Source organism: Excalfactoria chinensis, chromosome 1 (genome assembly GCF_039878825.1).
Source record: "Excalfactoria chinensis isolate bCotChi1 chromosome 1, bCotChi1.hap2, whole genome shotgun sequence".
Lineage (NCBI taxonomy): Eukaryota > Metazoa > Chordata > Aves > Galliformes > Phasianidae > Excalfactoria > Excalfactoria chinensis.
Window position 1 is genome coordinate 101,388,081 of NC_092825.1, and position 26,089 is coordinate 101,414,169.

Genomic DNA, 26,089 nt, shown 5'->3' on the forward strand with positions numbered 1-26,089 from the left:
CTACTGCTGCAGGTTTCTTTTTAGCTAATACTGACTTTTTTTAACACAGGAAATAGAGTTTAATAGCAACTTGTGTCAATTTTGATTGTGATTTCATATAACAACAAACAACAATCGCATGCCCTATGCTTCAGCAAATAACCCATTTTCCTTCCTCTTTTTCCTCTCTACCTACAGCACGCTGCCATAGTTCTATGAGGTGAAACTCAAGGCAAAGGAAAGGTTATAAATTGGGCAATTACAGAGAAATGATTGATTTTACTTTTAAACAACAATTATGAATCTTGTTCGGAAATCTTCATTTGTTGGGCCAAAGACAAATGAGTTTTGATTACAACGCATGCTTATGATATGCAAATTATTCTTAAGAACTGGTTTCAGTAGCCTCTTTAAAGTGTCAGAATGAGAAGACAGATGTTCAGTATATCTGAAACATGCTATTGATTGGAAGCACCCTTCATCAGTCTTTCTCAAACTGGAACAACCCAGTAACAGTGTTTTCCAATGAACTACTCAAGACATAATCCCCTGACCAGCAACAGCTGATAGAGGGTAAAACATTTCTATTCTGGCTGTTAGTACTCCAAAATCAGTAACAGAAACTTGCACAGGACTTTCCAAGGTTGTTTCTTTGAGAAGACATCCAGTTCTGTAGTTATAGCGAGTTACAGGTTTAACTAACCAAGAGATGCTGCACTAAAGCACATTTGTAATAGTCACACTCTGGGTGAAAGGGCTCAATTTCAGTAGCAACCTGTAGCCAAAAGGCTTCCTGAACCTATTCAGTTAAATTCTCCAGAACCTGTTTTCCATCTGGAACTTTTCCATGTAATATATAAGGCTTAAAGGTTTAGGCAAAGCATTTCTGAAAAAGAGGATGAAAAATGCTGTGACACAGAGACCAGTACCTATTAAAATTAGTATGAATTCTTACAATGAAGTTAATAAACTAATTCTTAAGCGCTGATCTATCAACAAGCAAAATTAATTATTTTGTAATATTTGAAAAAGAATAGGGGAAAAAGTAATTTAAAAGGACAACGCTACCAATACATTTTTTAATTCACAACAGGAAAATTGAATTTCAAAGTTCCTGAATTTTGTGGCGTATACAAAATGTGAAGTAGTTTAAGTACTTCGAAGCACTTTTTACAGCAATCCTAGCTTAGGAAATCACCACTAGTCAGCATGTTCTACTACCAGTAGCAACACACAGCTGAAATCATTAAAAATAAATTAATATAGATGAAAGTATAAAATTCGTAAAAAAGTTCTTTACGTCTGCAACCTTGAAGTGGTGCTCATGTAGATCTGAAAAAGTAATACGAGTCCTTCTTGTCTAAACAACAGCTGAATCTGAAAGCAAACATCAGAGCTTTCAGAAAACATTCCCATCAATAAGGACTTGTCTTTACTCAGCTTGGCCCAATGCTGCCTACTTTAAAAACTTATCACCTTATCCATCTTCTCTGTGCCTTACTAGAAAGGATATTTTCAATGTCTTATGATTTTCTTTCCAAGCCATTTTTCCTTCATCTAGCATTTGTGAATCTAAATAGACTGTGGACTTCTTTATTTCTTGTAAAGGAAGTGGGTAGCTTAATTCTGTAGGGCTGAGGAGCCTGCTGATTATCACTGATAATTTTGAAATAAAAAAGAGTAGTTGGCATGTTTTTAAGCTTCCAGTCAAAATTAGCTACGTATAATGTTATTAATTGTACCTTCGAGATTGGGGAGGTAATAGAGTTAAAATTAGCCTTTGTTTTTAAAAAATCCACAACCCTGCTGTGGCAATTACAGAGACTATAGGTACATATAATGAAAAAAAGGGGAAATTTTAATGACACAGATTATCCCATCTACCACCCCTCCCTCAGAACTCTAACCACTTTTAAAATGGATTTGCATGGTAAGGATGATTTTAGCAACCCAAGCTTCTTTTACTGCATTGATCAGGACAGTCTTCCAGTTTGAGAAAGAAAAGAGGGGGAATGGTGCAACATTTCGGACTTAAAAGAGAACTAGGTGCATCTGTACATAAAGAATTAGAAAAGAAGAAAGGCTCCAATTACCACTTCCAGCAACTTTTTAAGAGTTTCCCATTTTAATATTAACCTAACCTCACATTTTGCAAATTAAAATGGGATGCAGCTAAATAGCAAAATACAGCACCTAAATAACAGATGATGAAAGGATTTGCTCCAGCTGAGGAAGACATAAAAGATGAGGTTCTACAAAGACCATTAAGTATTCACCAGCTCATTGCAAATTGCACTAAACACTTGGTAAAGAAACTTCTGGCAGACGTCTGCAATATCTAAACCAAACATGTTCCTTACATTGAAGGATAACTTAACTACAGAAAAGGTTTGTTTTGGAACAATGTCTATAGTATAAAAATAATCTGTCCTTCTCCCTTGGCAAAGCTGGATTTACCAAGGGAGTAACATGACTACATATGTGACAAATCCATGTTTCTGCCATTTAGATACTTAATATTACTTTTGTACTACAATATTACATACGAGTTTGGATAATAAAAAGAAACTGTTTTTTAAAAATTGCAATAGAACTTAAAAAATCGCTATATTTCTATAATTTTTCTTAACAAGTGTAGCATATACAAAACCGTACATACAAAACTGCTTTCTAAAGTTAACTGTCCATATTTTAGATTTTGCTATTCCTCTGTTAAATAATTCCTGAAGGCTTTGAACTACATTCCTAAGTGTGATTTACAGAGTTAAAACATAACCTAAACCAAGTGAAATCTTTTGGATTCTCACCTCCCCTCACCCTCCAAGTAGAAAGAAGCTTTTGAAGAAGCATGCAGGTACACCCCCAAGTTATTAGAAATGCTAAATTTAACGCTAAAATTAAAGTACCGTTAGGTTCCATATTAAGAAAATCACCCTTAAAGACAAGACAGAAAGGAATGCATCTGTTTATAATTAGGATTAAAGATATCCCTGGCACAACTAATCATTCTATCAGTATCATTGCCAGGCAATGTTTTTATATTACTTTTCTGGCATACAAATTTCCTAGAACCAAGTCTGTAGATCTACACATCTTATGGCTGACGTGGTCTGTACTCCAAGACTTTATGCACATAGTAAGCTAAAAGCAGCAACTCAAAACTAGGTTTCACTACATAAGCCCAAGTACCATAAAAAATGACAAGAGCAGCAAAGCACAACACTCAAGCTAGCTCAGGTTAGGAATCCATGTTGAAACAGGAACTATAGTGGTGCACATGCTGGTTAGAAACTGATTCAGAGAGCCATACAGGCTTCAGAATCGGGAGGATCCAGAAAACTACAGGCCTGTCAGCCTGCCTTTAGTGCCAGAGAAGGTTATGGAACAGATCCTCTTGAGAAAGATCGCAAGGCAGGTGGCAGGACAACTGGGGATCAGGCCCAGTGAGAATGGGTTCATGAAAGGCAGATCCTGCTTGACCAACCAGATCTTCCGATCAAGTTACCCCTCGTGGCTGTTGATGTAGTCTACCTAGACTTCTGCAAAGCCTTTGACACTGTCCCCTACAGTATTCTCCTGAGGAAGTTAGCAGTTCATGGCTTGGACAGGCACACTCTCTGATGGATAAAGAACTGGCTGGATGGCCAGGACCAAACAATGGTGGTGAATGGAGTTAAATCCACTCCAAGTACTCCATGTTGGTATTCTGACTAGAGAAGTTTGCAAGCATCTCTTTCTACACACGCATCTCTTATTGTTAAACACTTGATTGACATCTCCAGTTCTTTCTCCTCCACACCCTTCTTTAATATCAGCAGGATGCCATTTGCATCATGGCATGTCTAACACAAACTAAATCAAGAGATTTCAAACAGTGCTATTCCATGAATAGTAAGACAGATTTGCTCTGTTTCACACTTCTGGAATAAAGCAACTAGACTGTAAAATTGTTGTTTTCATTTACTATGCAAGTATGCAGATACCAATTTTCCAGAAGTTTTCTGATACATTTAACAAAAATGCTAATAACTGTGTTAAAATGAGAAGTTAATATCATTTTAAAATAGCAGAGCTCTAATCCCAGTGAAAGAAATCATCTTGATAGCTCCACTCCCCTGACAGCAGTTTCTTGAATAAAACTTCACAACTACAATTTAGACAATCCTTTGCACCAACTGACAATCATGAGAGATATCAACTAAAAGCACAGTGTTCGAACAATTGTATAAATTTGTGAGTGCTGGTGAAGAGAGAAAAACAATCAGGTTTCCCTCCCTCCTCCACACATAGCCCCTCATCATCGTGCTTACTGTAGAGTACTTAGTCCTTCACGCTCATCTCTACTTCTCTTTTATAGGCAGTTTCCAGAGCAAACTCATCTAAACAGGATTGCTAAGATCAGATGAAAATCTTAGACCCTGCTGACACAGACTAAAATTGAGCAAGTGAAAATGTCTGCAGGTTAGTAGCTTGTCTCCCAGGAACACAGACACTTCCAAAATTCTTCTTTCATGAAAATGTCTGTTTACGTACGTCTGAATAAGGACAGCAACTTGCTTTTCATCATGCCCCCTGAAATGCCTGATCTGTTACAATCTTAACTCAGACTAATTTCTCAAATTAGATCTTCTTGAACACAGCTGCACCAATGACAATTCCACGTACACAGCCACAAAGATTTTTCCTTTCAATTAGCTGCCTTTTTTCCAGAGAACAACACAGGGAGTTTCTCTGGTAATCTGCAATTTTTCACTGGGCGGTACTTCAAAACGGTTGTTCTCATTTGTGTCACTCACTCCTGGAAAGGACACAGTGCTCTTTATCACAGTAGAAGAGCAGCAACTATCACAAATTGACCTTTAAATTATCTATCAGGTGTAACAGTACGTGAAAAGGAAATATAGCATCCCTAGCAAAATAAACCAATGAATCACCCACATGAACCACCACTTATCCTATGCAGTGCAAATGAAATAGTGGTATATAGTCATCCAGTCACCTAACCACAGTAAGGAAATATTGTTTCCTCAGAGGAATTCTTTCTCAAGGTCTCTGTTTAAGCACTTCATACTTCCATAATTCTGTCATAAGTACTTGGCAGAAGCTGTAATACAAACATAACGAATGGCAACCCTTACCAGATTACAAACTATAGTCTCTGAAACTTGGGACTCTAGAGACATGTATTTTATACAGGAGTTTCATATGTGTAGAGATGTATCCAAGTGGAGCTGGAAGCAACACTGTATTCCTACTTCTAGGCACTGCTGCTATTTGACTAGGATACTGTGAGAGTATGTTGTGACGAAGTATAACAATTTTGGGCAGTACTTCACAACATTCAGAGTTTACTGGAAGATCTGTTACCCTTTTCTTTGATAGTATTGCCAAGGTGCTGTCTTGTCAGACATCATAAACAAGGGATTTGTTAGACAATTTATAGCCAGAAGTTTAGAGCTGATGAAACTGAGCTTATGTTCCAAAAGATGCTTGGAACAACGTAAGCCATGTGTAGGATATGTGGAGAAAGCTTCGTCTATTCTTCCCAAAACCATGCAGAAGGACCAGTGAAAGAGTTTCAGAAGTCACATTTTTTTTGACACATTGCTATAGAACTAAATCAGAACAAGAAAACCCACTTTGGTTCAGTTGGAAGTGGGTCAAAAGGTGCAATCTGTATTCCCAGCTGAGCTTCCAAGGATTTCCTCTTGCTTACATTTTTCTATTGGGCACAATACAAACATTCCTATAAACCAATATCAAAAAGTTTGTGCTATTAGAAAGAAATATCCAAATATCAAGAGCACAAATTTCTTTTTGTAGTAACCTAAAAGCAACTAATCAGAAATCTTCCATGTTATGAATCAGAAATCATGTGTTTTACACCCTCCCTGTGTAGTAGGTCTAGGAATTAGGTTATCATATACCATGTCTTAATAAGAAAAATTCAGCATAAACCATCTCTCACCATTCTTTGCACAGTTCCTGTCCTTTAAGCATTAACATAAATGTCTGGTTTCCAGAGGGCCAACAACTTTTAGTTCAGACATTTCTTTTAAGGTGTGTAAGATAACAACACAAAAGCCATTTAGAAAGATGCTTGCTGATCATAATGTTCACATAGAAGAGGGTACATCTTTGGCTTTCTACAACTTTTGCATCTCTGTTGCATTATACTATCCAAGAAACTGCATTTTCCACAAGAATTTATACTCCTCCTTATTTTGTTATTTGTATTCAATATCTACAGTACACACAGAACTAGAGAGTTCCCATGAAGAGGACAATTAAACTGGTGTCACTTAAAAACTGATGAGCAGATTTCATTTTAATAGCTTCTGGGGATCATTTTGAAAATGAAACCTAACAAGTCAAACCCTCCTAAGCACTGAAATAATGTTATTTTACTAAAATGAGCTCCCCAAAATTTTCTCAACTTCAGTCTTTCACAAACCTGTAAAGAAAAAATGCATTAAATAACAACTGCAATTAGAAGGATGATGAACAAATTACACTACTTATCTCAAACATTATAATCCAGCTTTATTGGAATTCTCTCATTTATCCCCAAAAACAGACAGCACAATATTCACACATTAAAAACATCAGGGAAGATCTTTGAGAGTTATTATTGATAGTACCCAGAACAGGACTAAGCTTGCTCAAACTCTAAGCATAAAGACATTAGAGTACGATTTTGTTTATCAACTTATTCATATAAATGTATGATAAGAATGCCTTAAAGCATCACAAAACCATTTCAAAGACTGAATTTTGTCATAAAAAAAGACTAGGGAAAACAAACAAACAAACAAACAAAAAAACTTGCTTCCTTTCATAAGCCATCCCATGCTTATGATATTAAAGCTTACAAACGCGAATATGTTTTGCATACTCAAGTGTACTTAAGTACATTCTAAAGAAAAACTCAAATATCTTCTATCTGATGTATACATTAAAAATATAATTGCCACAAAATAAACAAATACATTTAGAGGCTAGCACTTTTTATCCTGGAAGCAAAATTATACAAAACCCACGTTGGACAGTCAAACTCCCACATTAAGGAAGGTCAAATTATACTTTCAGTTACAGTCTGCAGTCTCAATTTGTATAATGAGAGCCTACTGATAACAATTGTAGACTTGCAGAAAAAAAAACCAACAAAGCTGGAAAATGGCCCAGATACCAACAATAAATTTGGCCCCACTCATGCATCAAGTTCTACTTTGTAACTACCCATGAAGCCACACACAGCTTCAGCAAGAAGTTAAGTGATTTGACACGCAAGTAAAAACATATGCAAGTCAGTCTTGAAGCAGCAAACGAAATACGGCAAAGAAAATATTATAACAAGTACTTTATGGCTGGGACTATTTCTCTCCTTAATTTATGAGTTTGTTTCCATGCAGAATTTAAATTTGTGGAAACTGTTGTACCACCATATAAACAAGGCTTTAAATGATGATAGGCAACTAGATGAGATAATAACAAGAATAAAAATAATCTCAGAGGGGTAAAAAGAAAGAAAAAAAATGCAAAACCAACTAGATCAATCACAGCCACTAAAAATAAAGAAGGCTTCCAAAAAAGGCCTTTACTATTGGAAAATCAGTCTACTTATGCCATTTATTTATACAATTTGCTTGAGGCTGACAGTTCCTTGGATTCCTGAATGATCAAGAGAACTAAAGATTTGGACACAGTGAAGAGTAAAACAAGATATAAACATATTATCACTTCTAGCAGGCAGTGACAATTCTTTTTATTTAATAGAAATGAACAAGCAGAATAGAATTTCCTTCCCCACTCAAACTTAATTGTGAACTATGGTCTAGCAGAAAAGAAAGCAGTACAGAGAGGAAGAGAAACAGGTTCTAGTCAGTAGGTTTTGACAAAAGACCAAAACTGTTGTATATCCAAGATTATGGACTGGCTGAATCTGAAGGAGAGAAAATTGGCAGTAGAAGCAAATAAGGTATGCTAAGAATTTCTTGTGCTCTGCTTGAAACACAAGACTTTAATATGAGCATCTGCCATACAGCTGGTGGTTTAAAACTTACGTAGGTAAAATCAGAGTGGGCATAGAACTAGCTCACATTTTTTGAAACCAAATCCAACTCAGATTACTGGCAAATAATGCAGACACCACACATACCCCTAGTAACACGAATATCAGTGTTTCAAAACCACCCTCCAGAATTCATTCACACAGAAAAAAAACTATACGTACATGTAAGTAACGCTAGGAAGACCTAAAACAGTATGTAATATGGTACAGTGCGGAAATCTATGCACAAATGGCATACACACAAATAATCACCTACTTAAGCAAAACCACATCTAGGGATCATATTCCTGCCCTTCTTGTAACGAGGTGGGTGAGAGCCACTGCATAAGATGGTTAATGTATTTCAAAACCTAAAAACCAGAATGAAGGACCTCAGATTTACTAGAACACATAAAACTGAAAACACACTAAGCAAATATTTTTGCCTCACAGCTCACTCCCTTGATGACATTAATATCACCAAATAAAAAAAGGTCTTTAGTAGTACTGAAGTACATAACAGATTGAAAGTAAAACAATGAAAGTTTGTGATTTTTAAAAATTAACAGCCTTCTTAATACACAACCTTCCCCATTCAGTTTTATTAATAGTTATGTGGTTGAAGCTTATAAACACATTCACAAAAAGATTTTTGTAAATCAGTGTTTAATGATTCTGCTAAATACAGAAAAAAAAACAACACTGTGGTTTACTGAAGACTAGTTCATTCATATCACCTAGTGTTGCCTTATCTTACTGCCTTACTCACTGATCTTACTGCCTGCTGATTATACATCCAGCTAAAACAAGACAACATGCCTAACAGGCTAGCCTCCAAGAGAGCTGGCACCTCTTCTATGAAGTCCAGGAGGGTGCCTGGAACACAGCCTGCCAAAACCCAACTTTCTCTTCCATCAAAATAACACACGCTGCAAAGTCTCCTATGCCAGCAGCCATTAGACATGGAGTGAGTTAAACACATTCTGCAGTAAATGTTTACTTGAACTATCTCAGAGTACAAGGAAAAGCAAAAAAGAAACTACAGGTAGTTTGACTTCTCGTTTCTTTATACTTTATACATCTCTGTCCTAGGATCTAGTAATCCAAATCCATCTTATGCCTTCTTTGTATAATTACTATCACTGTAAAGAAACTACTCTATTTCCAATTAAGGACATGATAGCAAATGCATCTGCATATCAAGCCAAGTAATTAAGTCAAGTGGTTCTGGACCCAGTAAGCACTACCTTTGTTTCTATGTGTCTTGTTGTAACACCATCTAAATGTGTATACACACATACAAAATGCATTTAAGTGAGGAAAAGAATAAGGTGTATGTTTCAAGCATGGGAAGAAATCTACAGAGGATTTTAATTGAAGTTATACAGCCTTGCATTGGTAGAAAGTCTCCTTGACATGAGTTAGAGAACAGTTAAATAAAGGGAAAATTTACATTCAAAATCTCTAAAAATCTAGGGTTACCACACTTTATGAGCCATGTCTAATTTGTATGTGGCACATCTGTTATAATAGATATGATATACAAGCAGGCAAATATTTGAAGTAACAAGTGTTTCTCAGTGCTAAAATAAACACCTCAGCACTTCAAATTTTTGCTCAGCAATTTCTCCTCAGTGGGAGAGGAAGCAGGGCAGGAAGGGCACTTATCTACTGTTACATTTTACCACTTATGAATTATCACTCATTCACTGAGATTTCTTGTTTGAAACCCAAAGAAAAACTTCAGCCAGTAGACAGCATTCCATTTCACTTGGTTCATGCTCACAGTACTTCTCTGCTTAACTTGGCAAAACATCAAAATAGAACATTTTCACCCTTCTTAACCTCTACTGTTGGCATACCGGTTTATTAAGCTAATGCATCAGCGCAAATTACTGTTTTCCACCCCCCCAAACCAATTTAATCCTATTGTTATGAATATCTTCAATTACAGCTTCCGCTGACTGTAGAATATTTATCTCCTTCACTTGTAAAGGGCTATAGTTCTTAGTTAGAGATTTTGAGCTACAGTTTATTCAGTCACTGTTGAAAAATAATTTGCAAATGAGTATATATTATCTGTTCTGATCACTGCTGAACACTGAAAATTCTAATGGGTACATTAGATGAAAAACAATTTATCAGGCCAAATCCTAATGTTCTGGTTTTCTGTACACTCAAAACTGCCTAGCATACTTTCTCATACTTATGCCATACTGAAAGCAAAACAGAACAAAACAAAAAACAGAACAATCTGGAGCATTAACAAACCTTCCTTGCAGAGCTAATGATGGACCAGCAGACATTCCCCCAGACTGAATAATATTACATGAATATGAATCATATTACTTGACATAACTATTTATTATATGAATATATATAAAAAAATATTTAAATATATAATATTTATTATATTATTTATTATATGAAAACAGAAGATTGAACCCATTCTCAAGCCTTAGCAAGTATTCATTGGTTTTAGGGAGAATAAAGTGGCAGAAATAACAGAAAAGATAGAGAAAGCATGAAAACTCTTTATGATATACAACAGATATATAGGCAATTTACACATTTCAAGTCAGCTGACCTGACACAGACAAAAGGAAGTGAGATTTAAGAAGCTCTCTTATTCTTTCTCTAGAATTTAACCATTACAACTTACTAATTTCAAACTGTGCTCAGAAATGCAAGATTAAAAACAGACTAATGATAAAGGCTACATTCAATGAAGTTTAACAAGTTTTTTTGTTGTTGCTTTTGTTTTTGTTTTGCTTTTTTATATGCCAGGTCAAGATCTGAGTATATAATTGAATTCTCCTAATTCAATTTTCTCCTGAATATGGCCATCATTACCTTACCTACTAGTCAGCAACAACCAGATTTGTTTCAAAATGAAACTACTTTAAATAATAATAATAATAATAAAGACACTCATTACTGATTAATGACAGAGGCACTTATTAATAAGTGGCGAAAGTAAATTGTATCTTATCGATCTCAAACATATACCAAACTGAACCAAAACTAGAAAATAAACAAAATTAACTGACAAAGCAAAATGCTGGATGTTTGCATGAAAACTACTGGAAACACTGGCACAGCTGCCCATAGAAGCTGCAGGCCCCATCCCTGAAGGTGCTCAAGGCCAGGTTGGATGGGGGCCCTGGGCAGCCTGAGCTGGTGGGGGGCAGCCCTACCCACAGCAGGGATTGGGGTGGGTGGACTTTGAGATCCCTTCCAACCCAAACCCTTCTGTGATTCCACAAACACAGATTAAGAAGTTGAATCAATCTACCTGTTAAGTCAATGTCTTTTGTGCACCTGAAGTTAAAAGTGCTTAGATTAATAGTAGTTCAGACTAAAGCAATTTTATAATATTGCTGTTGGTGCTATGAAGTCTATGTTTGGCTACTAAGGAGAGTAATTCCTCACATTTTTTCATTGGAAATGACAAAAACAAACAAACAAACAAACAACAACAACAACAAAAACACACCAAACCCTCAAGAACATCGCATGCCAGGAAATAGCTATGACAACATTCTATAATCAGTTCTCATTTGTGTGGCCACAGCATACAGCTCTATGGACATCTAAGTGAACTGAACAAACTTCAGTTCCTAGGTACAAAAATCAGCATAGATAGTTAAAAGGGAACAGGTTCTGTAGCAACTTGTTTGCATGACAAAATGGTTTCAAAATATGAGAAAATCAGGCCTTAGGTTTAAGTCATTGATTACATGGATGAAATATTATAGCTGAAAGATAAATACAACAGTACATAAAATACACTGTTTTCTTTAACAAAGCCCACAAGCCATCTGAGTTTACCAAACAGTTTTAGGGGCCACCTATTCTAATATTCGAATAAAGACAGTAAAGGATGGAAAACATTACAGTTGTGTAGAACAAATTCTGAAGCTTTCCTACTGTCATGAGGCACACAATTTAATGAATTACATATTGAAATCCAAAACACACAACACAATACGTTGTACGCCACATTTTTTAAATCATGAAATATAAGCAATTTTGAGAATTCTGATTAAGTATTCAAAGATGCTTCTGGTGACATTTAAAGGGACGTATGATCAAAAGTGCAGCTAAAAACAAACAAGAAAACCAGAACATCATCATGTGAAGATTTATTAAAAACAGTATAGTAAATTATTTTTCACCTGAAAGAAATGAAGTTTGCTCCTCATAATTCGCAATTCTCAAACAAAAAAAACCAAACAAAAATAGAAATGAAATCACCACATGCTTAAGTGGAATTATTAACAGCCTCTTGGACTTCAGAAGGAAAAAGAAAAAACAACTAAAAGACTAAAAGAAGTACATTTCAGTACATAAGTTGCCATTTGAATAATGGAATACTATACTTCTCACATATCTCAGCCTCCATCTCCCTACTTTTTTCTCCTTTCTCCTCTTAATTTCTTTCCACTACCCTTATTTTAATTCTTCTGTGAACAGATATAACCCATTCAGACACAAACCAAAAAGGTCTACACACAGCGTATAGTTGTATTCCACAGCTGTTTAATGTAAGATGCAATGAAAGTGTTGTGTTTGCTATGAATCTTTCAAAATATTTGTGTTATTTTTTTTCCCTTTTGTGTTTTCCTTTTGTTTTGTTTGTGTTTTTTTGTGGTTTTTTTTTTTAACATTTTGTTTGTTTGTTTAATGTCAGACAGTATCATCAGTAAAAAGAGTTGGTTCAAGTTTACAAAATAACATTTGGAAGTTTATCCACATTTAATTGTTAAGCAAAAAGCACAATGCCAGTAAATTCTTTTGAAAGCAACATGAGGTACTGTAATTTATAGGAACTCTGGGGATTACAAAATGCAGTGGGGGAACCTCAGTTTTTTACACACCATTCTACAGGCCACGGCATTTTGGCTAAATGATATGAGGTGTGATAAACGCAAGGGTTCGTTTGAATACAAACAGATTCTTAAGATATTTTAACTAGGAGTACAAGTGAAAATAAATTAGGCCAGTGGGATTTAAGAAAAGAATTCAGATTTTGTGGGATTTTCTTATTTTACTGCTTAAGGTAGAAATTATGCAAGCTTTGAAAGGCTTAGGTACTGCAAACAATCAGGGAATTATTCTGAAACCAAATCACTATCTTCTGACTGGCAGCATAAGAATAAAAAAAAAAAAAAAAAATCAGTATGTTTATTTTTAACAGCACTGCAACAGGTGCTGTTTAAAATTCCTCAAAACAATCATGCTTAAGTTTATCAGGTCCTACCTTAGCTCCTACAGTGTTATGATTCCAAACCTTCTTTCTTTTTCACTTTTTTGACAAAGGCAAAGAGTCGGAGATTGTACTAAATGGAAACTGAAAGTCATGACTTATCTTCAAGCTTCAAAGAAATCTGATTATATTATTCTCCATGTAGAGTCAGAATGAGAAACTGGCATCTCCATAGAAAAACTCACGTTTTGTGTGGCTGTATCTAATCTTAGTTTAGAGTTCAGATCTTTATTGTAGTTTCAATTAAAACAGATAAAGCGAAAACCTACCACACAACACATTTCTGTATAAGGCTGATAAGAGGGATTCTTCCCAACAGCTTGCTAAAATCAGACAAAAATTACTCTACTGATGTAATTCTACTTTCAGAACTGAAATAGGCCCTATGCAACCCTTAAAACAACTATAATGACCAGAAGAGTTGCCAAAACAAAGTATGCAAGGCTCCACTTTTCCAACCATTTTCAATTTCCCATTTTCTGAAAAAAAAAAAACAAAACACAGGGAGTCTGTTTGGAACTTGCATGTGCTGAATATCTCCAGCACATCTCCTTAAAAGGCCTACAGTGTCTAGACAAACTGATTCCTTATTAGCTCCTAAACTGATGTGTCCTCACTTTCATCTGTGAGTAACCTGTTAACAACACATATTATCACATCACTTCCATATACTCCTCCCAGTGCTTCAGAATACTTAACCACTGTTTTAGTTTTTTGCATCATCTTTTACTTACTGCTAGTCTAATGATTACAGTAAAGAGACATGGAGAGAACTGTAGCCCCACCAGTTACCAAAGTTCTGAGCTACTCGGCAAGGTAAACTATAAAGACAGGCATCAAGATATTTAGTCTTCTTGCCTTATCTCCCTTTTTTTAGTCAACAGGTCATATCACACTGATTCGCGTCCATCTTACTTATTACCATAAACATAAAACTTCAACAGAGGCAATATTCTGATCTGAATTTGGACTTGTGGCAATAAAGTAGTTTCCAAGTACACAGAAATAGATGTGAAGAATAGAATGAGCGCCCTATTTGTTTCACGTCCACACTGATACTGCAGAATGGACTTTGTTTTGATTAACAATATGGTACAAAATGATTGAGAATGCACAAAAAATCTTTCAACTTTCTCCTCACTCAAAGGACCTCCTTATCTATAACCTATACATTCCAAGCCTTCTCATCAAAACTCTTAACTTTCTAACGTAACATTTCTTTTCAATGAGGTGCAAACAGTAATGCACAAGTGCTTCTGGACAGTTTAATCATAAAGCAACTACTAAATAAAATTTAAAATTAAAAGGTTGAATTGGCAGTCACAAAGTTAGCAAACTAATAACAATAATTCAACAATATATCATATACTATATTCTGTTGTATTACATATATTGTATTATAAAATACAACACTTTCTCAAGGCTATTCTCTTTTTCAAAGATGTGTGATTTTTAACATCAGCATTCAATGTTTATCATCTTAATTTGAAAAGTTTGTTTTAAAACAAAGTTTTTTGCATGGTGCACGAAGTGTTTTACATGGTGCACAAAGAAAGCACCATGTAAAACAAAACAGGAAAATATTCTTCAAATCTTTTCCATTCTCTAGCTAATATTTTAACTGAACAGACTTGTAAGGCTACCCTCTCATATCTAACACAAACAAAGGGCATCCCAAGGATACATAAGTATTCATATCACAATACAAATTGTTTAGGAACTCCCAAGCAGTGGAGTAACGTAATACAATGTAGGAGTTCAATGTCAGTTAATTGCTCTGCAAAACGGGTATCTTTTTTTTTAATTCAATCCCCGTTAGGAATGTCAAAACTCCCCCTACACTGACAAAAACCATGCAAGAAGGGGGCCCATTTCATTAACAGGAAGAAAATCTACTAATTTTACATAATAAAAAAATTAAAAGGAACATATTTTGCCTTCAATTCCATGGAAAATCAGATACACAAGGTGCGTGACAAGAAAATAGGGACCTAATTGTTCAGTGCCCTTACGAATCATTCACAACAGGTGGAAAGAAAGGCAAGGAAAATTGACTCAAAGGAGCTGACAAATCCTAATACAGAAGTCTTTCAGCAAGCATGTAATGAAAAATGGTATCTTAAGGAAGAGTCTGGGAATGGCACAGAACCAAATCAGTGCCAAAAACTTCCGAATTCCTCACAGGCAAGGAAGGGAACAGACTCTTGGCTGCCCTACAAAAATTTCTGTATAATCTTTTGTTATCAGGATGAAGGACAGCTTTCTCTATCATAGGATGATGCAAAACAGTACCAATAAGCGAACGGAAGAATAAAGAAGGAAATAATATGCGTTTAAAACTAAATTAGTAAAAGTTGCTGCTGAAATTAATTTGACTCAAGGGAAGTAAACATTCTGTTACTTGAGCAAATCTCTACCACCAAGGAAAGGCACAAAATGCCAACAACAGAAAGAAAGAAAAATAACCTCAAGGAAATCAAGCATGGAAGCAGCTATTCCAGTACACCAACACTTTTTCTTTTGATAATAAAAACCCTGTTGCAGATTCAATCCTAAGAAGAAAGCAAACATATTTTAAAGTTAGTAACCCCAATGATAAAAGAACATGGTACTGGATCAAGGCTAATTTGAGAGGTGTAGATTAAAAGAACGGAAGTCATTAAAGAGCAGATCTCCAGCCACTAGCGTCTAATGTCAGTTTTCAGGGTAGGTATTTGTCAAGCAAAATATTCCTGTCCCCCAGTACAACTCAACAAACAAGCAAACAAAATCAAAGAATCTTAGCTTTTAAAAGTGACATACACTATTTTGAGAGGTCTCTACATAAGGAAGGACTGGTGACCTGAAGTGATGAAATTATTTTTTTATTTTATCTATCTGTTTTAATGATTGTGTAGATAATGCATTTAATTGCAACTGACCGATTTATCAGCATACATTTTTAAAATATCCAACAGGAATTCCTATTTCCTCAAACAAAGGAATCCCTCCTTACCACCACTGCCTTTTCTAGCTCTGCTAACATGCACTTTTCAGGAGGAAGGATGTAGGACATAGGGCAGTAATTTTTACCAAGTGTTAGCATTTTTGGAAAGATATGTATCTACAGATGACTATTAATGTACCAGAATCACACTAAAAAAAGACTACCCTCTAAAGACTTCGTAATCCAACTACCCATATATCTTCATGTGAGGAAAAACAAGATTTCTATTTGCAAATATTGTGAAAACCAGCCTCCTTGCAACTGGTTTTGACCACACAGCACAACTGCTTCCTCCACTCAACTGAGTCTACATTATGAGACATGGCTTGCTAAGGTAATACTAGTAAGCAGTAAACAGTTTCCAAAATGGTCAATCAAGTTGAGTCAATAGCGGCAAGAGCACTTTGTGTTTGTCATCCAGTCATCATGGAATTCTGATGCAAATACCTGAGAGGCCAGGCTTTAGACAGACATGCCAGATGATGGGATGAATACATACGCTGTGACTATATGGCATATTTTGTATGTGCTGTGTTAATTCCAAGTTTCTGTCTTCAAAACACTTTTTAAAGCAACCCCAGCCCCCCAGATCATCTGATTTTAATTTTTTAATTTGTTTCATATCAAATATGGTTTAAACAGAGAATATAAGAGATCACTGAGGTGCATTAAAAGACTAAAGGGTGTCTGCTGTGTTTACATAGAGTAAAACATTACAAGGATTTGGAGAAAAAAAGAAACAAAAACACCCACTAGGTACAAAGTACAGTTTGTCAATCTAAACTTGTCTGTACCTCTGAACTGACATTCCAACTTCCTTCAGATATAAGCTGTTTTTACTTTTCCCTAGCCTGCATAAACAGCACATGTATTTAAATACAAAACGTGAGATTCAACGTAAAATTTTAGTCCTAATACATGGTTTCTGAAATTAGAGCTGTACTACAATGCATCTTGAGAAGTATAAAGAAAAACTAAACACACACTAAAAATGCAAAGGATTTCTTTGGCAAAGATTTTAACTGTTTGGAAATTGTTTATTCTGAACTGATGTTTTATTTAAATATCCTATTCAGCAATTATGAAAGTAATTTTCTCCCACATTTCATTTTAACTGAAATGCACCACAGTTGTATCAAACTTTTCCTAACAATGGCACAATAAAAGCTGCCTTCACTCTTAAATACCGGGGAAAAATCCCCCAATGTAATTTTATGTACCATATATCACATGCTCATGTAGTAGTGTTTGAATCACAGCTTCTGCCAAATAAATTATTAAAACAAGATAGCAAGTGCTGGTAAAAAAATAAAACTGAATACCTAATTTATTTATTTTTAATGAAAATATCAAGAAACCATTCCAGTAAATTTAAGTGTGCTAGAAATAAACACTTATTTATCAACCTCAGGTCTTGCAAGCCTTTTATGCGCATCTCCATAATCCAGTACTTGGACTACTATGGCAGACATATCTTTAAAAAAAAATGATTCATTTAAATTATACAATTGCAGGCATTCTCTAAGACAGTAAATGTGGAACTTCTTCTGGAAATGCTAAATTGGTCAGGCAGCACTAGGATAAATATATTTGAAAAAATACATGAGACTTCTGAAATTAATTTCTCTCTGATGTACAGAAAGAATAATCCTTTAAAGACAAAAAGAAAATAAACAAGACAGGAGATCCTACCTTTGGTAAGGATTTTAAATTCTAGTTTAAGAAACAAAAGTTAAAATGCTTTTAAAAGTAGTCTTATAAGTTCACTTTAACTTCTAACTTGAAAACATTGAGACAATTTTCATTATTTAAAACTATATGATATTTAAACAAATCTTTGTTTTGCAATTAGACTAATGCCACTTAATTTTAGATACTTACAGGTGAATTCACACTTCACTTGTTACCTTAGGATATATAAACGTATGCCAATGATAATAAAGAATGTATGTTAATATGCAAAATGTTAAGACATGCCATCTGGAAAGCTAATGAACAATCAAGGGATTCCAAATTAAACTACAGAATTTTCCCTTAGAATCTTTAGGACAACACTGTCAAGTTCAATCTATTCACTTAGACTCCAGAATCAATTTTTCAAACTTTATGACAGGTCTAATAGTTTCCACCTGTTTCTCTTGCTTGACTTTTGACTGGCACGTTACCAGCCAGGGTGGAAATGTAGACAAAGACCCCTATTAGGCTCCGGCTGTTTCTCTACTGTGAGGTCACTCAGCCATTAAATTAGTTCCAGCCCACTTTCTCCTTCGATGTCTTAATTTTGGGGGGGTATGGAGGTTCAGGGAAATGAAATGGAAGAGGCAAAACTTTGACGTTCAGACCGTGGGAGGGATATAAGAAAATCTAAAGCCACAGAAGCTAAATACTACTTTTATTTATAATTTACTAACTAAATAAATTTACTAAATAAATTTGCAACCAATCCAATGAAATAAATTTTTGAGTCATATTTTCAGTCGTCACAAACTTTCAAAAAATCTGAGATATTCCATCCTAAAACACTTGCTTATTGCAATATATGATTACATGTATGTACATATACATACAATGTATAATGACAAATAATTAAAAGGTGATTTTTTGTCTGTATGCAAGAAAACCAACTATTATTTCCAGTATATGTTTTCCTTTCACATAGAACTGGCAAGCAGAAAAAAAGTGACATATTATATATCCTAACACATCCGTATTGGTTCTTAAGGAAATACATTAAAAACTGACAAGCTCTTCTTCAATGAAAGACATGTAATAGGTAATTGCATCAATTTCTAGCAGTTTATGCATTGATACTCTTTATGAAGTCTCAAGGTATTTTGTTGAACTACAAATCACATCACAAAGTTATTCTTTCATCTATGGCAATAGTGTATTTACAATAGCATCAACCACAATATTTAAGACAAATATTTTGAATTATTAAAACAAACGGCTTTATGTAAGAAGCTTTATTTCCCAAAATGTAATCAAAGAAGGACCATCTTCTCACCTGAGAGACAGATCCAGTTTACATCTGGTTTACAGATAGAAAACCAGCCACTTGAGTTGCATCACAAGGGAAAAAATCTGGAAGACTCACTTCATTACTTTTCAACTGCTTAGTAAGAAAAAAATCTGAGAACTGAACACCCTGCTGTGACATCACTTTAGAGATAAAAGGTTCCAGATTCACTGAAAAACCAAGACCACTTTGCTCAGCTCCCTTGTCTACCGGGTGTTATAAATAAAATAACCAGAAGTAATTATATTTAGCTTGTGATATCTAAATAAATTCACAAATTCTTAATAGTATGTTTCATCTTACTGAGAGGTGTAGATACTAGCACTGAGAACCACCAAAAACAACTGTCAATGATTAAAGGTGCTGACATATTAAGATATCTCTCCTACTGTTTCTTCCCAGTAAGCCTTCTTTCAGTCCAATGGGTTTGAATGAAATAAGCAAATACTACAAATGTTTCAGTTAAAAAGCCCTTCTTCCTTTTCGGGCTTTAATGAGAAAGAAAGCCTGCTTATGTCCAAAAGCTCTTGTAAAATCAGCTGCAGGACCAGGATGTAGATCTGGAAAAAGGGTTGTGACAAAATTGGATAGCAACATTTTTTAACGTATGAACATATGTACATACGCACACACACAAAATTGTTTAGCTTTGAAGAAGTTTGTATTTGATTCCAATTAAAGTTATTATTACCAGTTAACTAATCAGATACAATAACATTGAAGGCCATTTAACTGATGACATCTATAGAAAAATTCAGATCTAAATTACTGAAGTTATTTTCAACAGTAAAATTCACCTGCAAGTCCTGTAAGTGAATGAATATTGATACTGAAAAGTAGCTATCAAGAAAAGTTCTAGATACAGGAAGAAACATACAGAAAAATCTGTTCTGAAGAGCAATGACTTCTCAAAGACAGTTTGATCCATCAGACTACTTGTACATAGGCTCCAATCTAAGATTTGGTAGCTGTGATTTTCATATCACTTAACCCCATTCAGAACTCTAACAAACTACTTCCTCAAAGATATCTCACAACTCAATCACAAGTGTAATCTGTGTGATGATGAAGAAAATGCCTACCATAACCCTAAATGACATTTAAAATGAACAAACAAACAAACCACCAAGCACCAAAGAACATTTTAGTGAAATATCGAGCAAAACAATACTAAATAGAATGAGAGAAATGTTAATGTTAAAACTAACACCCCAATCTATTTGGTGTTACTTTTGCTAAATAACTAGCTTAGCAAATAACTTGCACTGGAAAATGTATGTAATCTCCTAGATACAGATACTTACTACCTGAAACATTACCAAAGTAGTTTTAAGGATTTTCAAGAGGAGTAACAATTAAGATGACCAACGAGTAAGAAGTTGCCACATTCAAGCCTTCCCAACCTTCATAGCTTAACTTTCTATACACTATCAATAAATATCCTCTGAACACAAAATTCTCTTTTACATCCTATCTCAAATACAATCAGCTGCTTTGACTTTGGGTATCTTGTTGGTGACAAATAAAAAAAAAAAAAAAAAAAAAAAAAAGAGAGAGAAAAATTGTTCTTTCTGAAAACAATGTTACTATAATTGCACATTCCAGATCAGAAAGCTTACTCAAGATGGTCTGGATCTCTGTCTTACCCGTCTAGAAGATTCATTGTTGAGGTGGTAACTTCAGTAAAGAAAAGAATCTTTCCAAGTTTCTTTGTTTGTAGATTCTGCTGATATGTCTCCAGGCTGAAATGTTCTGAAGAGAAGTTTCCCATCTTGGTGACGACTGACATGAGAGATGGAGTTATCTCCATTTTCGATTCACAAGATGAAACAAATTTAAGAGACACCTTGCTGGACTCTATTAATCCTTCAACATTTACATTCTCCTCAAGCCATTTCAAAAATGTAAGATGGATTTCCTGTGGGCAAGGGAAATAAAATAAGACCTAGAAATGCAGACCAGAAGACAGGAAGACATATAAACATTCTTCTTAGAACATTCATATTCATGTAATCACCTCCTATTTCAAAGTAGGATAAATTAACACTGTTTCCTCTTTGAAGACCAGCTTCTGTCACCTGTCTTACTCTGGCCTGTCCTGACTAGTTGGTACACTCTTCCTAAACTTGAAGCCATGCTCATTTGCAGGTTAAGGCTTAATCTTTCTCTGTAACAGGGGTTGTGTTGGTTCTGCTAGAGGAGTGCATATATTATTGCGTATTATGTATGTTTTTCATCATGCCATGTTTCTTTGCAACAAGCCTCTCAACTCACCACTAAAACATGATCTGAAAGACAAATCATCAGTTAAGAAAAATAGTTTACTGATTTATCAGTGGAATCTCTACTAAAAGAGCTCCTACCATTAGCTTAACAGAAGCTTCACAACTATTACCTTAAACCAATGTGCCTGTTAAGTAGCCAGCTAAAGCAGAAGCATGTAACACAAAGAAGCACACAGATAAGAAATGTCTATACCAGTGTACAAATCAGTTGTGAGTATGCTTGCTACCTTGTCTTCTAGCTATGCCATTGGCTGTGACATTTCTTTGCAAAGTATTTTAAATAGGAAGTATAAATTTGCTGTATGTATGTGTATGTATGTAGAATTTTATATATATATAAACATTTATTTCTCCTTTATTTTAGGCTATTTAGAAATACATTTTACTGAATGTGAAATGAAGAAATGAATTAGTGCAATTATTATCTGTCTCGTGATGCCCTCTTTCTGGAGATATCTAAAGTGATTTTAGGACATTTGGCATGAAAAGTTTACCTTTTCTATAAAAGCTGTGAGTTAACAGTCCACAAAAACAGATGCTGCGATTTTACACAATCTATTGAATGTAAACCAGGAAACCAAATACAAGCTATTTGCTCACTGATTAAGGTGATGGATACTTTATGTGGTATATATAGCATTGTGGGACAGAGACACAGGAAACATAACAAGATACTGAAATGCATGGACAAATGATTCCTCAGAATACCAAAAGATAAGCACAGCCATCAAAATTGGACCTGGGGTCAACATTCTAAAATGTGGACCTCATAACTGTATTCTCATTTTCAGAAGAAGATAAATGAAAGCCACAAAATAATGTGTATTCTACTCTACCCAAAGTAATGTATCAGCAATTTTTACCTTCAAATTTTCTAAGACATCTGACTTAATCAAAATCTTTTCTTCGATGCATAGTTTCTAAGTATGTGCTTCTCCTCATTACAGCAGTATCTGGGAACCATAGTGCTGTGGGTTTCCTAAGCTAGTTCTGAAGCCTAGCTCTCTCGCTTTTGAAAAAGATGTCCCTGAGCTCCAGTCCCACTCTTTAAAACCTACAAACTGCAATTAAAAGCAAGCTTCCTATAAATAGATATCTATCCAAGGAATTACCCCTATTTTCCATATCCCACTGTTGTATCTTAAAAAGGAATGAGAAAAGCGGCTCTGTTTCTAACACCTTTCTATGGATTTTCCATCCTCAGAAACTACGCTTTCTCAGGTTTCACATGGACACTGCTTCTGGTGTGGCATTTCTGGAAGGAGAATGTCAACCAACTTACTGTTTTGCAATCCTATAGTAAGGATAACTAAGCACAACATAAAGAAATAAATATTCTTTTACTAAATACAATCAGGAGCTAGCTAAGAGTAGCTCTAGCAACATTTTAGTTACCGATAAGCTACCTCTCATTTCTCCATTTTCTAAAGTTCCATTTAACTTGGATAAAATATGCTTTAGATATTTGCTTCACTTTTATTTTTACATCATACATGATGATGTAGCACAAAAGGTTTAATGAACACTTCTTTGATTTGATCTGCATGCACCACTTGTATCTTTACTCACTGTAATACCATAGGCTGAGCAAAATGCTGCTAAACTCTTTACAGACTGTCCTTTTTATTGCCTGTTTCACACGCACAATAACTTAGTAACTGCAGCTGATATTTAGAAAATAATACAGTTCTAATGTATCAGGGAGCATAAGGAAACCATGCTTCATCTGGCAGTGCATTTTCCTGTTGCTTTCAGAACACAGAATTTCATTCAGCATGATAGTCTGGATGCAATTCCCAGGTACAAAATCATCATTTTAACTCACATAAGGATGGATTTACATACTAGCAGAAACAGACATTAAGTTAAAAAGAAAGTGTTCTTAAAATGCTGTTATATTCCAAGCGAACAGTAACAGTGTTTTGATATTATTATGCATCTGAAAGTCCTCTGTACTTTTGCTAAAATGTAGTCTCGGAAAAGTCTGAAATAGTATATATTCATGTGTGAGGTTACATTATTACAAATAAGCCACACAGTTCCTAATGTTTATCCTCTTGAGCATATTCTTTCAAGTGATCTTTCCTCCCACACTTCTTGATTTCATCTTCTTTCCCACAAAAGATATATGCTTACTGGATCGATGAAAAATATAAACACAAATACTACATATTCAAAACCAGCATTTTTAGAATTTTCTAAAACAAACAGATAAAGCCAACAGATATTCTTACATTTTTAGCAAGCAAACTTTCAAGCCCTGCCCCAAATCCACACTTCCTTCATATAGTCAGTTACAGAAACATGGATGCTGAACCAATGTTTTTGGTCCCCACTACTAAACCGGTGCACAGAAAAATACATCTTTCTGTAATGACATAAACACATACAAGGAGTCAGGGCTAACCTTTGCTTCAACTCCATTGGAAAAAAATAATAATAATCACGTCAGAACTAGAACTGCACAACTTGTTGCTAAGCTCAGGATTCAGCTTTGAATTCAAAACGAGGAACCTAACACCATTTATGGGTTGTAGGCAGAAAGCAAATCTATTCCCAGATGTGTACACCGTTCTGCAGCAACCTCTGGTGGCCACTTAAAAGTAAGTGTCGGTTCCAAGCACTGCCTGGCCCTACATACCTGTGGGACCACATCAGGTGTGTCAAGCAAGGCACCCAACTGAGACACAAGGTAGGGAGACAGCTGAGATACTTGCCACTGCTTGCCCTGACTTATAGCTCATTATCATAATCCTAAAGCACACAGATACAATTCTTATACGAGTACACAAGCAAAAAAAAAGCTGTAGCTGTCACACATCCAGGCACTCACAGTATCTGCAGTTAAATACAAACACAATCATACTAAAACCACTACCTCACAAATTATCAGTAATGTACTTCATAAATAAACTACATGTTTTAGGGTGACATAAATACGTTTAAAATTGCTACCCATCATTACTGCATCATTTTTGGGAGGGAGAATAAAAGTCAAGACAAGTTTAATTCCCTGTGCCTGAAACTGTTCTCTTTTCAAATTAACTTGATAGATACATTCTTTAAACACAAGATAGTGCCATTTTCTTTCTTAAAGGAAGAATGAAATTTGACATCTCAGCTGAATGACCAGATGGCAAGAGGTTAAATCAGCTCTTTGCAATTAGACTCAGCTATGAACTTTACATCTATAATAAGAAAAAATTTCTAGCCATATTTCAAATGACAAAAGCACAATATGTTTTCAATGCATTGTAAAAAGCAATTGTTAAAAGCAGAAAAGCACTATACTAACAGGAACGACTCACCAGGTCTCACTAACAAGTTTTTCCCACTCACTACAAAGTGAAACCTGAATTTGAAAGGAGAGGGCATGGAAAGAAGCAGCATTTCAAAGTGGTGACAGCCTCACTGATGTGGTACTAAGGGACAAACATACAAACAAGCTGAGTTTTGATTGTCAGAACGAAAATGCCATGAAATGAAAAGTTGTTCTGAAGAAGGTAGGGAAATAGAGTGGATGGCAATTCACAGAATCCATAGAAATAAAGAGTAAAGCCATTGCATGCTTTGTACACTCCTGCACCAGCACAGAATTTTATTGGGTTGACTGCATCAAGTTGGAAGTCTGGCACTGCAAGTTACTGAACTAAAGTATAAGTGGTAATTGCAACACTAAGAAGGAAGAGTAAAAGTTATATTTTTTTAATCATTTAACATCTGCTTTCTCTGATTATAAGAGTTTGGTCAGGTGTGTGAAGGAACTGCTACAAAACATATTCTTGCTGTATAAAAATCTCTTTTTGTAATCATTAGCCTCCCTTTCTCCTAATGCAGATTTAGCAGTTGAGACTGAACAACAAGAAGAGGCAGACACCAGATTAAAAAGAAAAAAAAAAAAACAGCTGCTGATGCACCCTTCTCAGTTGTAGCAATAAAATAGCAGAAAATTATAGCTCCTGATGGAGATGACTTTATTTTCACCTTGGTTATATCAGCTAATGAGACTCATACACAAAGCACATGGTAAAAAATGATCCCAGTTCCAAGGTTTTATTTTTATATTCTGTTTATACATATCATTCTATGCATTTCCTTACTTATGTATATAAACGTGTACGCAGACAGACACATATGCATCATCCCCCTGTACAAATAGGGCATATTTGGGAGCTGGTCTTTTCTACCAAACTTTTTGAGAATAAATCTCAAATTCTGTATCAATGGAATTCTTTGTTGAAACAAAGCTTCAGTCGCAGCCTAAATTCATTTGGTTTTTATTAAAAACATGAAGGCGAAACTGAATGAAAGCTAAAAATAAAATGCCATAAAATGAACAAACATACATCAGTTAGCGCTCTACTTTCTTGGGAGGAAAAATCAGATAAATTTAACCAGCAAAGCTCTACCTGTGACACAATGCTGTGATTCCAGCATAAAAACTATTTTAGCTATTGTGTGTTGTGTTAAGAATGGCAAAATTTTCTAGAGTGGAAACATT

The 26,089-nt window shown here is 35.1% G+C and overlaps 1 protein-coding gene across 2 annotated transcripts in view; it reads right to left on the reverse strand.

Annotated features, from left to right (window-relative positions):
* Positions 1-26,089, reverse strand: part of HLCS (holocarboxylase synthetase) — a 115,570-nt gene that overhangs the window by 55,751 nt on the left and 33,730 nt on the right. For both annotated transcript variants that reach the window (XM_072326696.1, XM_072326697.1), the window contains exon 6: positions 20,950-21,221. In XM_072326696.1, coding sequence (XP_072182797.1) covers positions 20,950-21,221 — 272 coding nt within the window. The remainder of the gene's footprint in view (positions 1-20,949; positions 21,222-26,089) is intronic.